Raw genomic sequence first — 14991 nt, forward strand, 5'->3', positions numbered from 1 at the left:
TAACTACTTTTAGACTGTTTATCACTAACCTGTGGGAAGTGAGTACAATAGACTTTCCAGCCTTAATGACTGTGATAAGGGCATCCCATAAATGACGTCTGGTAGCTGGGTCCATACCAGTTGTAGGCTCATCCTAGTAATAGTTAAGTTTTTAGTTCCACACTACCAACAATAGTAAGTAACTTACCAGGAATACAATAATGGGATTCCCCACAAGTGCAATAGCAGTGCTCAGTTTACGCTTGTTCCCACCACTGCAAATATACAGCATTATAACTCACATGGGGTAATGTTGTATAGACAAACCTGTAAGTTCCACACAGCCTGTTGGCATGTTTTATCAGGTCAAGACGTTTAATTTCAGTGTCCACAACACCTTTGATTTGCTTTTCAGGGATTCCCCTTAGCCGAGCATACAACCACAACAGCTCATACGATGTCATATCATCGATCAGAGCATCAAACTATGTAAATACAAACATAATTGTTAAATTCAAATTGTTAAATTAAATCAACTGTCAAAGGCAAAGTACAAGTCATCATGGCTATGTACCTGAGGGCAGTATCCAATACGTCGCTGGACCTAAGACAACAAGGATTGTAGACAGTCAGTCATACCCACATCACACCTACTTCTCTGATGTCAGTTGTAATATCATGACCAGCAATAAGAGCTGTACCACTGGATGGTCTGGTGTCTCCTGTTAACATGTTGAATGTTGTGGTCTTGCCAGCACCTAATAAATGAATCAAGATCAAAAAAATGTGTAGCACTACTTGCACACACTTAAAATGCTTTCTCATAAAGAGACGTGGCAGCCATTTCGTTTGCAAGTCTTCAGAGCTATTTTGTTACAGACAAACAAAACAGCTGCAATGCTCCTTTATTAGTGAGTTTTTAATTGCATACAATTAGTGCTAGCAATGTTGGGTTTGAAGCTTCAATGCATATGTCATTTGTAAAATTGGAAACACAACACACAATACATAGTACAAAATCATCTCGATGTTACAAAGAATTAAAAGCACATGAAACACTAATTGTACTACTGGTTGTATAACAATACCATAAAGTTTAGTTAGTATTCAGGCACTGTTACAAAGCACTAACATATCAGTGTACTGCGCTGAAATTACTATGACACAATGGCCAACCAAAATCATAACTGATTGGTCATTTTCATTATTTGGTAGGTCAACACTGCAACAATAGTACACACAGTGTACAGGTTTGGGGGAAATTTTTGAAAAACAGATGCTTGAGATTGAATTCGATGCATTTTGCACATTAAAAAGTGTTAAAGAAAGAAGCTCGTATACATCATACATCAAACGGTACGGTCGTACCGATCAAACGGTACAGTCGTACCGTTTAAGTAGGGATCGTGGTGAATGTTTCGCGCGCCGCCAAATTTTCCGCCTTTAAAAATCATCCTAGAGATATCTTATGAGACGAAAACCGCCTTTACGGAATAGTACTAGTCCATATAATACATAAAAACAGCATTAAATACAACAAAACACTTACAGGTGGCCGGACATAAAATTTTAAAAAATCGCCAAAATTTCCAAATTTAGTACAACTACCTCACTGCCTCACTCACTGACCACATTCGCAAGCCTAGAGCCCAAACGAAGCAGCGCACGGTCACCATTTTACGCTACAACAACAAGCTCACTGGTGGGATGTGCCTTTAGGGGTTCCGACGAGTGTACGCCCTGTGCGCCTTGTCTTTTCTTTTATCTTCAATCAGGTTGCTTGTCTTCTTCTTCATCCAACGAAACCATATTGAGGCGTTAATTTTTCATATCAACACTTTCTTTAAGCAGCATAATAGACGCCATAAAATTATTTAAGGTGCTTAGAATACGCTACTGTAGCTACGGAGGTACCAGTACTCCACGATAGGTCACAAGATCACGTCCATTCTTTATTTTACGTATATCGATCTATGGATCGAGACCACGCCCCTTTACGCTAGCTGTATTTGTGACCACACACCTTCAAGTTAGTAGGCTGATTCGAGATACTCTAGTCTAATAATCAATCGAAACCACGATGAACACACCCTTTTTCGAGCCCTTTTTGGACAAGCACACATCTTTTAATAATAATAACAACAAGCTGACTCGAGATACTCTAATACAGCAGTCACCCTAATAGAACAGTCACACGTTTATAGCTAGCTGTATGCTTTAACAAAAAACTAAACAAACTAGTATATTAAAAATTTTGAATTTAAAAATGAAGTAGGGATCCAAGCGATAAAAAGTAGTGAAACAAGAGATGAAGAATGGTAGTTATTACAGCATAGCTCAGTGGGAAATCCCTACTTTGGCATGGTATAACAATTATTGTGTTCATTGCCAAAGTAGGGATTTCCCACTGAGCTATGCTGTAATAACTACCATTGTTCATCTCTTGTTTCACTACTTTTTATCGCTTGGATCCCTACTTCATTTTTAAATTCAAAATTTTTAATATACTATTTAAGTAGGAATCCCCCAAAAATTACGCATGCCACCTTTAAAAATCATCCTAGAAACATCCTATGTGATGAAAATCACCTTTATTATAGTAGGGACTTCAAAGGTTTGGGCGTGGCCTATGAAAACACATCACCCAAAAACCAGCCTCACTTTTCCCTGAGCACGATGACGAAGTATTGGTTAGGCAACACTAAGCCCAAACAAGCCTTCAGATTGACCTGAAACATATTCAACAAATTGCTTATGGAATTTTTTTCTTTTAAATTATTAAACTGAATTTTCTACTGACTGACTGATGCCTTCACACAAGCATAACTCGATGATGGCTAAAGCTACAGGCTTGATTTTTTCACATTTTAATGTTGCTTCAGCTGGACACGTACTTTTTGGCAAACCACAGTACGTACAATGCATTCTTCATGGACTTACCAGTGTCCTCCTTTATGTCCCATTCACCTTTGCTGACAGCAAAAGGTGCCAATGATTTGGCAGTAGATAGCGCATGATGGCTTCCCTTTGTAATGGAAATTGTCCCATATTTTTCATAGTGGCTACTTTGATTACAGAGGTGTTTTTCGAACAGTTCTTGATTTGTAATGCTGTGCAACAGGTTGAACATAGCTGACAATGAAGCATAATGGATACTTCACTTTTCAGATGATAATTGATAGCTGATGCACGCAGCGCAATTTCTTTTTTTGATGCAGTATGCGTGGGTTCACCAGTCATAATTTTATTTTACAAAAAGGCAAACAAGAGCACAGTAGGGATATAACACTTCTTATTGTTTTACTGTGATTTAATATCCAGCTCTTTTTATCGATGTTCCCTACTCTAGCTGAAAATTCCAATTTTTTTTGTGTACTTGTGGAACAATATTAGTCCATCTAACATCAAATACAGCAAAAAAGAGAACAAGTACAGGTGACCTGATGTAGAATTTTTTTATTTTTGAATTACAGAAACTTGAATTTTCGTCTGCCTGCCTATCTGCCTGACCAGTTTGCAGGCTGGAGGCCAAATGAAGCAGTACACGGCCACCATTTGCACACAGCCACCATTTTATGCCACAATAACAAACTCACCAGCAGGATATGCCTTCTGGGGTCCCAACAAATGTGTGCCCTTTGCACCTTGTTTTTCCTTTTATCTTCACCCAGTTCATCCATCTTCATGCAATTAAACCATATTGAGGAGTTAAGTTTCCCTATTAACACTTTCATTGAGCAGCATATTTTAATACCGCAAACTTATTTAAGTGCTTATGCTCAGTAAATACCTATAACTTCACGATAGGTTCAATATGTCTTTTAACACAATTTGGTTGATTAATAACAATCGAGCACTGAAACCACACCTCTTAACAATCCATTTACTCAATCATGATGACACCCCCGTTATTATTTTTAATAACCATGACAGGTTTACTACCAATGTAAGACAAATACATGACAACAAATACTACAATTAAAATAACTGACTGTAGATTTTAAGCTTTGAAGTTTTGAATGCAATATTTGAAGCTTTGATGAACATTGTATGTAGCTATAGCTACAGTTAGATACATATTATGCAGTTGGCATAATATTGTAGCTTAGTTCATTAAACAACAGTTGTCATTTTGGCTCCCTTTGGCAAATGGTATTTCTTGCATTGACACTATTTTTCACACAGCTGGAGAAAACACAAAACAAGATGTAGCTGCTGCTAAATGACCTTACAACTACAACACTTGTGAATATTCTTCCTTTACAGCTTGTCCCAAATGTTTACTTTGCGATTAGTGGTGGGTGTGGTCACTTGTGGCGTGAGATAATTAACTTGTCAGACAACCAATGGCTTTGCATACAACCACCTTCCATTATTTTGTAGTGTCTCAAGCGGAGCTGTCCATGGTAAAAGTTGTTCACAACGTGATGAGTAGTTGGATTCTTGCAATCTTCTGCTGTAATTTCAATCGCAGGTTGCGCATGTGCAAAATTTGAACTTTATTTAAGTCAATCGAATAATGCACCCTTAAAACCATTGAACGAATGCAGTACATACATTTATGCACTAATTAAAATCTACAAAACTAAATATAACTACAACGAAGAAAGTACAACTACAGGGAAAGGAGAAGTCATCATCACCACTAGGGTTCCACCGATACAGAAAAATAACTACCGATCCGATACCGATACCTAGAAGCAAATTTTCACCGATACAGATACCGATATCGATAATTGCTATACAATTTACAATCATCTCAAGCTGGCTATGTGTGACTGTTCTAGTAGAATATATTATTGTGCAGTGACTGTTCTATTAGAGTATTTCGATCTTTTTCATGCAAACATAGTAAGTAGCAGTTGCTTGATGTTTAGCAAAGCAATTCTTGCACCTTTTATGCTAGAATAATACTCAACACTATTTCCAACTTGTTATACCTCACGTTTTGCTAGCATAGGATTTATGATGATAGTTATGGTTATTACGATTGGCGCGAGTGGCTATTAATCGGTATCGGAATACCTGAATAACCGATACCGATCGATACGAAAAGCCCAATATCGGCTCCGATACGATACCGATCCGATTATCGGTGGAACACTAATCACCACCTAGCAGAGCCCAATACCTTAAATCATTCTGGTGTAAACATATTGAAGCAAATTTCTAATGTAAGTTGTTGATCCCTGTTATTATTGGTCTAACTGCATAGGCAGCAGAAAGGAGGGGGGGGCCCACCCTCAGAATGATATCTCGCCAAAATTATCCTTCTTGGAGTGGGCCGAAAACCGTGAAAAAGATTGATACTCTAATAGAATGCTCAAATACCTCAATAGAACATTCAAAGTGTTATAAAACGTGTTCCAGTAGTCACCCTAATAGAACAGTCACACGTGCATAGCTGTATGCCATAAAAATTTTAAAAAAAACTTACAAAAATTACTGCAACTTTCAAATGGATCTTGTTAAGCAGTGACAAAGCACAAACATGCTGTTACATGCTGTTTGGTTTGAGCATGGTTAAGGATGTTGATGGTGCAAATGGATTATGTACCAGAAATCCATTGATCACTAAAATTCTTCTTACTGAGGATCCTAGAACTGTGTTGAATGCTTGGACAAATAGACCGAACCTATCATTATAGCTAAATGGACCAACCGTTATATTGTACTCTGATATACCTAGTTGAATAACACACAGGAGGGTAGCCTGGTGTAGTCATGGCCACTTGTTAGCATGTAAAACACTAACATGTTCAAATGTTCAGACAAAAGACAATTCTGTTAGAGAGAGTAAGGATATTGCTGGCTTGATGCAGGAAATATCCACAATTTTATCTCATGTGATCTGAAACTTAATTACAAGCTGTGTATCTTGACCAATCTATCGTTACTGCACTTAAGTTACAATAACTATATGCAGGGACATATCCTACACCCACAGCAAGCATGCTAACTTCATTGTGATGCAATAAAATACACTTAAGATGCATGCGTATATCACAACATAAGCTGTTCGTTAATCATTATCACAATAAACAATAATATTGATATAATTATTGATCGATTCTATTGCACATCACTACTTCATACACAGCCAATACACAGTCACTTCTTACACATTAACATTGTCACTAATACATACCATTCACTCCCAGTAGTCCAAAACATTCTCCTCTAGGGATCCCTAGACTGAGTCCCCTCACAGCATATTTTGGTGGGAACCAACTGAGTCCTTCTAAATGTCCAGCATATTTCTGTAAAATAATTCACCAGACAAAATTAATTCCTTAATTGCAGTGATATGATTGTTAGCTTACAAAGACAGGCCTTAAATTAACCGACAGTCACGGACAAAATCCAGGGAGGACACATATGTCCTTGCACAAAACAATAGAGGTACCATAAAGGACAAATGTCCTACTCAACCCAAGGATTTACCAATGCCACTTCCCTTTTGTGTACTATCATCAGCAGCTGTAATGACCACAGCCTTGTGATATGTTGCAGCCATGTGGTTGTGTTTAGCCTCATAACTTTCAAATTATAGCATGCATGAAGGCAGCACAATAGAATTCTCTATTCCAATTCTAGTACTGTAAAGTACTCCCCTATAGTATGTACAAGTTGAGCTGGATCCTGAAAAACAACTAAAAATTAAAAGTAGATTTTTTTCAAGAGAGTGAACATTTCAGCCAACCAGATGATTAAAATGGTGACAATAAAGGCGTCAACAACAGACATGTATGGTTTGGCTCCATTACAATTTTGGGAAGGGGCTGTAATGGACAATGTACTTTATGGCTTCCCCGTAGGAAATGTATGGCAAAAATTCTGATTGGCTGTAAATATGTCAGACATTTGAACGAAAAGATTTTGTAACATTTTTAGCAGGTCAAGCAGTACTACAAATGAGCAAAATTTCAAGAACGTGCGTAATTACATCCATGAGTTATTAAATGTTTTTGAGGATCCAGCTCAACGCGTACATACTATAGCTCAAGTCTGTACAACTTGACTCTATGTCCTTACAATCATGAACATGTGAGGACATTTGTCATTGGCACTTCAAGAATCAACTTAAGGTCTGAAAGACACATGGTCAAAGCAAAAACTGACATTGTATTGATCACACTTGCTTGTACAAATGACAACATGAAACCTTTTTGAGATTCTTTAGTTGGATAAGATCATCATTAGCTTCATCAGTATTTAATCTTCTCTTTTCATGAGCTACGTCAGAATCCTTTAGAAAAGGAAACATATTTGGTAGTTGTATAATACTGTACACAACACCAAGAGTTCATAATATTAAAAAAGAGGTTATGAACTCTTGACAACACTTACTTCATTGGGTGAAAATATCGACTCCACTTCCTCCACTGCACGGGTTTTCAGCAACCCCTCTAGTTCGTGTATGAAAAATTTTCTTTCCAAAAGTATTGTCAACCCAAAGAACAAAAATCCCTCCAAAGCCATTGTTAAAAGGTTTGCTCCAATTCCAGGATATTCCATCTGCAATATATCATCAGCATATTGTATACCTTCCCGTTCACACACCCTGTTAAATGTTCAAAATATAACCCACATGTACTGACAGTGGGTATTGCTTACCCTGGGAATTCCCTACAACTCTCTCTAATGCCATAGTTTGTATGTACAAACCCAAGGCCTTGTGAGAACCTAAAGAAAATATAACATGACCAAGACTTACATTCAACATCAAATAACTGCTAAAAGTTATCTTAAGTTGTACAGACATATTTAACCAGTGTTTAGTTAGAAGATTAAACAAAAACAAAGTGTCAGTAGAAGGCTTGGTGTGACTAATTTGAGGCACTTGGACTATACAGTCATGGAATTTAGTGATCCAGTTGACTGAAGCATTTAGGAAAGGCACATCAGTATGCAAGGTACACACTAAATAACCGACCCCATCTCCAAGGAATACTAAAATAAAAGCACAATATTGAATCTGTATTAGGAGATTATGATCAAATGGTGGGGTGTTGAAGAAAAATCAACACCTCTACTACATGCAAGAGTGTAGTATAAAATTTCAAGAGGGGGCAAGCAAGGGGGATCCTAACTCATATTCTTCTCTTCCTACACTTGTTGAGTGTATGTGTGATGGGACAAGTCATAGCACAGAAATGCAAACAGCAAGAGACAGAGCTAAGGCTCCCAATTTGCAGGATTTAGATAAAACTCTGTAGGGATGATGATCAATGCCTTAAGCTACACAAAATATATCAATATTAAAGTGGAATCAGGTTTTTACTGTTCATAGGGCTATTTACCAAATTATGAAGTGCAAAGTTAAGTTTATCTATATACTAGCATTGGTACCTGCCCTATGTGCAGGACCATCTCCATATTAAACATTTTAATGCCACGAAGAGGGACTAAGCATTAAACACCAGCACCGCTAATGTAGCTATGTAGGGTACATGGTGATGTCACATTTTTTAAAGAGCATGAGGTTTTCTTATGTCATTAATGATGCAAAACACTAAAGTTTATTGTTTGTGGTTTTGACAGGAATGTAGTTTAATTATTCAGTGCATCTTCCCTACCAGTGACTTCAACGTGCTGTATAGAACAAACGGAACCTTTGCTGCTTTACATGAGAACTAATGCAACAATAATTAATATATTGGGAACCAAGCATAAATATTAGTGTCCTATATTTGCTGTGTAGCATGTATGTCGATAGTGCTTTAAAGTACATGATCCTTATGCAGTACATAATAATTTATAGTGAAGCATGCATGCAAGGCTAGCTAATTAGTTAAACTGCATGCGAGCTAAGGCAATTGTATACAGTATACCCTACATTACATACAGGTTGTGTACACACGGTACAGTTTCAGTTTCTACATTTTGATGTTTACCTTACCGACTGTCACAAAGAGAAATGAACTTGAGCATAATTTAAAGTCAACACAATTTGCAGTTATAGTTACTGCATGGCAAGCAAAAGTTCAGAACTTGTCCTATGCACTTTCAGTTCTGATGTTGCAGTGACACATATACCTCTTGCCATACAAAAACCCAGTTTTGAAACACCTGCAGTGTAATTGACCAATAAGGTAATGTATGAATCTTTAGAGTGAAAGCATGTAAGCAGGATAGTGAAACAGTTGTGCCAGGTCAGATGCAGTTCCTCGGTGTAAACTATGGATCTGCATGGTTCCAGTATTATCATTTTTCAGATGCACAGCAGTATTTGTTCAATCATGCAAGCTGCCTATTACTACAGCAGTATTGAGGTAAGTCTGAACAAACAGTTTTTCATGTCAGTGCACACCTATGTGCTTAAAACAAAGATGTAGATATTCTGGATACTGGTGAAAGAAGCTTTTACCTACTCTAATACAACACACTGGACCAACACACAGATGGACAAATATGTTGGCAATTTGTCTGCCCTGTCCCAAAAGTGCTATAAGAGTCCCTATTATGTGAGGTAATTCAGTGCCAGTGCTGAAAAACTGATCATAAGAGTTTGTAGATGAAGACTTGCATGGAACAGATAGAGCAAAAAGGTGCATCAAAAAGGTCCCAAAAGTGAAAAAAAAAGTTATGACCTAGGCGGGGATTGAACCCTGGCTGGTTATAATAACTTGGGGTTAAGGGAGGTGCACAAATCGCCACAGTTGTTTATCAGTGGTTTTGACAGGAATGTAGCTCAACTTTTCAGTGATCCTTCCCTACACCAGTGCCTTCATCGCCCTATAAAGAGCGAACAAAAGCACGTATTGATTTGCTACAACAACACTCGAGTTGCCAGATGATGGGCGTTTAATTTCGCTAAAGTCCCGCCTCGATACGTGCTTTGCATGCCAAGATATGATGAGCTAAAAGTCGTGTTTTAAAAAGGTGTTCACAAAAAGGTACTGAGTAGAAAGAAAAAAATCTGTCAACACGTGGATTTGAACCCACGACCTCTTACACGCTAGTCAGGCGTTCTACCACTTGAACAGTATGTGCTGTGGTTTTCAAAGGAATGTTGCTCAAGTTTTCTCTACACCTTGGCCTTCTACGCGCTGTAGAGACCGAACGGAAGCACGCGTGAACTCGTGATAACAATCTTAGAGTAGGCGGATGATGAGCGCTTCATTATCGGCACAGACTATGTCGATTCGCGCCAAGTCTGGTGAGTAAGCAGCGTGACCGTCAGACAGACAGACAGACAGACAGCTTTTCAGCTTTATATATATAGATATAAATGTCTGTTTGTCTGTCTGCATTCCATTTGAGTTCACACATTCCTCTTACCAGTTGTTGCACATATTAAAGTGGTTTTGGCACCAAACAGGGCGCTCATTTTCTAGGAATAAGCTAGCATTTAAATGGAGCTTCTAACTGCTGTCGTTTGTCGTTTACAGCACATTTAGTGCAGAGGAGGGTGGACATGCGCACGTGAGCACATACATTTGTATTAAAAGTATAACTAAGCCTTCAGCAAAGTTTAAATAAGCACCATTCAAAAGTGTGCTTGACGTTTAGTACATTTAGCCGGTCTGCTCCACTCTTCCCTGCTATTCCCAGCACAAAAATTGCTCTTGAATTTGTAGAGGATCATGTGTGCAGTAAGTTTGTCAGTGGAATCAATGCGTTGCACTCTAAGAGACATCTTATAAGTTTGTATTCGAGCCCAAAAATTGTCAAAGAAGATATTATGATATACAATAAGCCTCCTATTCTCGCTCCCATGGAATTAAAGAAAGGAAAGTGGACGCCATTAGCGTGTCCTCATGGAGAATCAAGCAGGAAATAAGACACCTTCCTACTCATTTTCTTCCGTTTGTCACAAGAAGCACAAGATAAATTAGTGTGGCTGTTGCTAAACAGTTTTAATCACTTCATTTTAGCCTTGGTATTAGAAATATTCAATTAACGGTAATAGTTTTCAGTAGCGCTTATATCGTGTCCACCCTCCTCTGTGTTTAGTGCAAGGGTGTTGAGCAAAAACTTGCTTAAATTCTTTCTGTAAACAGCATGCAAACCGTACCTATGCCAGTCAACTTCTGCATGCCTTTATAAGATGATTTTAACCCTTAAATCCACATAATCCAGAAAACTGGATTCATACTTAATACGCGTGCCTTGCACAAAGTGCTATAACTTTTGAAGTGCTTGTCCTATGGCTATAGAATTTTCTTCATCCTACTAGTGATATAACAAGGAGTAAAATGATACCTAGGGTTTTATCCCAATGCTATACAGTGAGGCCAAAACTAGCCATGTAAGTAACTTTTCGGTAGGAAAACACGCAAACCCTTTACATACCTTTATAAAATCATCCATAACTCGACAGTGGTTGCTCCTATCACCTTGCAACAAGCTCCATTCAATTTGACATTAAAGTTTACATCAGGCCATATACAACCCAACATGAGTAAATTCACAATCATGTGGATAAAATTTGGAAACATGGAGACACGACTCGCTGTTGCTTATTGCTTCATAATAAGTAAGCCGCTGTAGTTACAGTGTTCATTTAACCTTCTCCAAGTAGCCCAGTGAACAGACTTTTAATCAAAGTATTGTTGTAGGCTATAAGAATTAAGTCATCCCACATAAGTTCCCATATTGTGTAAACACGCATTGCCCAAAAGTTCTCTGCTGGTTTAAGGGTTAAGGCTTACCAATTGGCTTAGTGGTCAGGGCATGTGCTTCATAAATACAAAGTACTAAGTTCAAATCCAGCTAGAGACTACGTATTTTCTTCTGGCAACCTTTTTAGTGCAATCTTTTTTTCCTGTTACAAGAAACTTTTCAGGAAATTTTTTCCTGATTCTGAGCCTTATTGGTGCAACATTCTTTTCTGAACGTGTGCCATTTATTTTAACTCTCAGTGTAAACACTTTGACATCAACTTATAATGCTTTTGTATAGAATTAAGGACAATTGTAATGAGCTATTGCTGGAAAAGCATGAGACTACACATCTATAGAGTAGACTTTGTTTCAACATTGAATGAGACTATTGTCACTAACTCAAGTAGTGTACATATAGGGCAATGAAATCCTGCAGGATGTAGTGCTGGAGTGTAGGTGTACTTGCAGTACATTACATAACTTTGATAACGTACAGTTGGATGTGTATTATGCTGTGTCTAAATAGCATATATTGCTTTAAAATGAATGAGTATTAGCTAACATTTAGTTTATTTCCAGCACTACTTACATTACACTGTACGTGTATAAGTGTACTGAAATATAGTGCTTCCATGCACAGCGATAAAGTCCTGCACCTACAGGACAGGGCTATAGACTTTGCTTCAGCATTATACTTATATCGTACTAACTGAAGTAGTGTAACTATGAGGCAATGAAGTCCTCATGCTGCACATACAGGGAAGGATTAGGTGTGTTTACAGTAAATTACACAACTTGGGGTTAGACGTGCTTGCATTGGATATCATATTTTGCTGAGTCCAAATAGCCAGCACGACAAACATTGCTTCAAATCTGATCCCAAGTCCTAGTGTGTAGTTCTTCACTCCACTGCAGAGCAATAAGTTACTATACTAAAATATAGTGTAATCAGGACAATAAAGTCCTGCACATAGGGCAGGTACTAGTGCTAGTAACAAACTGTAGTAAACTTCAACTAACCAATTAATTTATTTATATACGCATATTACTTAAAATACCCACACAACACAATAAACTGCTTGATAACAAATATTCATTTACTTACGCATAGCTTGGCAGAATAACAAACAAGAAGTTCAGGGCTTCACTTGTATCATCATTCTCCACCACAAACACAATGATCAGACCAAACTAGATCAGAAATGATACACAATACTTTATATATAGTTCAGTGGATTAGTATACGAAACTCACCAATGCTGAGAAGAAGAACATTAAGATGGTAAGAGCAAATGCAATGAGGGAATTGGAGAAAAAAAACGAGAGGCAATAAACAATCGGAATACTGGCCCAACAGAAGAGGAACTATTTGATAAAACACCGTGTAATTACTGACAAAGATAAAATAGCCTTACAAATAACAGAAACACTGCTCCAATGTTGTTCCTGTATGAGTCATTAGGGAAAGCAGCAAACAATATCACAGCTGCTATGATGGGTACAAATGAGTTGATGAGATCCCACAAATATGCAGAGAGCCAAAAGCAGCTGACGTGTACTCCACTGACAAACTGAATGTGTTTAGCCTGTGGTGGTGGTAGTAGTACCTTATTATGTGTATATGTAGTACAATACCTTTGAAGCCTTCTCAGCCACAGGATAAAGAATGAAACTAGCTGCCAGGAAGGACAATCCAAAGATGACCGTAATGGACAATGTGAACCCAAGGAAATCACTCTCAGCAGCATCGACCTATACACAATGATGTAGTGTAAGAAACAAGAGACTATGATCCATACCTGTCCTTCAGCAGTTCTTGGTAGTGGATGAATATTAACTCTCATTGAGTAATCGTCTGCTTCTTCTTCTGATAATCCATTTTGCTTTAGTATGTGACGTAAGTAAATAGTGTGGAAAGCATTCAGGGCAGCAGGAGGCATGTGGAATGGCTAGAGAAGAGCAGTAAATACAAACATACTATGTACAGATACCAAGAGAGCAAATATTCATAATATAATTTAAAAGCTAAGCATTGTGGCAACACTAATACCAGGAGAGAAATAAGTCTACTGAACAAGGTAACAAATAACTCCAATTATTGATCAAGTCATTCTTACATAGCATACAGAAATGCTGCAGAGGTAGTGAAACTGGAATCCATCGAATTGAAGGCTGGTGGAAAAGACCAGTAAATACATGTCACCAGTGAACAAAGAGAAATGTTATTTTTTTGTACCATTTGACTACTGTATGTTTCAAAGATTTTGTTTTGAGGAGCTGGTAATGTAACAAACTCAAGCACGAACTTTTAAATCATAGCATATAAAAATGGCTTAGTTTGAATTTCAATGTTCAGTAGTTACACAGTCCCTTGTCTAATGAACTTAATATGTTATGTCAAGCAAGCGTGATGTATTTTAGTAGTACCGTACCTGATTGTTATAGTAGACAGTTGCTCCAGTTATTTGTGTACTGGTAGGAGCATAGTGTACTCTACCAAAATGTCCACCACCTTCTTCAGCAAAATGGTCACGAACAGCACCATCCACACTAAAGTTTGCCTCTATCTGTGAGACATCATCATCTACATTGTCAGACACAAAAGTAAAAGTTTCACTGTCAACATCAACTTGAAAGGTAAAGCCTGTACAAGTGGGAAAATCAGTATCATTTGGTTGGAAAAAATCTTCAAATGCACACTCGACAGCATCCTGATAAGAGAGTACAGCTATGCCATCCATCTCTTCTATCCTGTCACTAACTTTCTTGGTACAATTACTTACTCTTTGGTAGTCCTGTCTTGGTAGACTGTCAATAAAGGTAGACACATTTCGTACAAGTTCAGTTGCAAGAATCATCTGACATATATCAGTATTGACAGAATCAATATTACCTGCTCTACAGATAGAGAGTGCAGTTTCACGTGTACTGATCAGAAATCCTGCCATGTATTGTCTGAAGAAGTCAGTGGTGTCAATTTCATTATCAGCTAAGTTCATCAGGTAATCATCTACAAAGTAGCTCATGTAGTCCAATGGTTGACCAATAGTATCAGGGTCTTTAACATTAATATCCAAAGTTACATCAACACTTGGTGGGAAGGGGCAAAACACTTCATCTGCATCAGGGTTGTCATAATTTCGATATAGTGGAAACGTACAGGTAGCAAGATGGCGCCCTTGTCGACCATGTGCCTGACAGCTAGAAGCAAAGAATTACACATAACATGCCTAATGGAATATACATGGCTTTGTACAATATTTGAATTTGATCCTTTGCCTTGTAATGACTTTGCAGATCATGCAGCAGCGATCCATAGTTTGTAGTGTTAACACCCATTACAGTAAAACTACTTATCTTAGCCCTATCTTCTCAATGCACAAACGTGATAAGTTAGCAGTTT

General features: G+C 37.8%; 1 protein-coding gene across 1 annotated transcript in view; it reads right to left on the minus strand.

Moving 5' to 3' along the window:
* LOC136249832 (phospholipid-transporting ATPase ABCA3-like) overlaps nt 1–14991 on the minus strand; it is a 70956-nt gene that overhangs the window by 917 nt on the left and 55048 nt on the right. The window contains exons 26-40 of the mRNA XM_066041957.1: nt 14021–14789; nt 13388–13537; nt 13224–13340; nt 13004–13174; nt 12843–12953; nt 12694–12779; nt 7597–7665; nt 7330–7543; nt 7145–7228; nt 6128–6239; nt 634–737; nt 554–583; nt 307–464; nt 188–254; nt 30–133 (exon numbers count right to left, since the gene is read on the minus strand). Of these exons, the coding sequence (XP_065898029.1) occupies nt 30–133; nt 188–254; nt 307–464; nt 554–583; nt 634–737; nt 6128–6239; nt 7145–7228; nt 7330–7543; nt 7597–7665; nt 12694–12779; nt 12843–12953; nt 13004–13174; nt 13224–13340; nt 13388–13537; nt 14021–14789 (2346 nt within the window). The remainder of the gene's footprint in view (nt 1–29; nt 134–187; nt 255–306; nt 465–553; nt 584–633; nt 738–6127; nt 6240–7144; nt 7229–7329; nt 7544–7596; nt 7666–12693; nt 12780–12842; nt 12954–13003; nt 13175–13223; nt 13341–13387; nt 13538–14020; nt 14790–14991) is intronic.

The sequence above is a fragment of the Dysidea avara genome, chromosome 3, assembly GCF_963678975.1.
Source record: "Dysidea avara chromosome 3, odDysAvar1.4, whole genome shotgun sequence".
In the NCBI taxonomy this organism is placed as follows: domain Eukaryota; kingdom Metazoa; phylum Porifera; class Demospongiae; order Dictyoceratida; family Dysideidae; genus Dysidea; species Dysidea avara.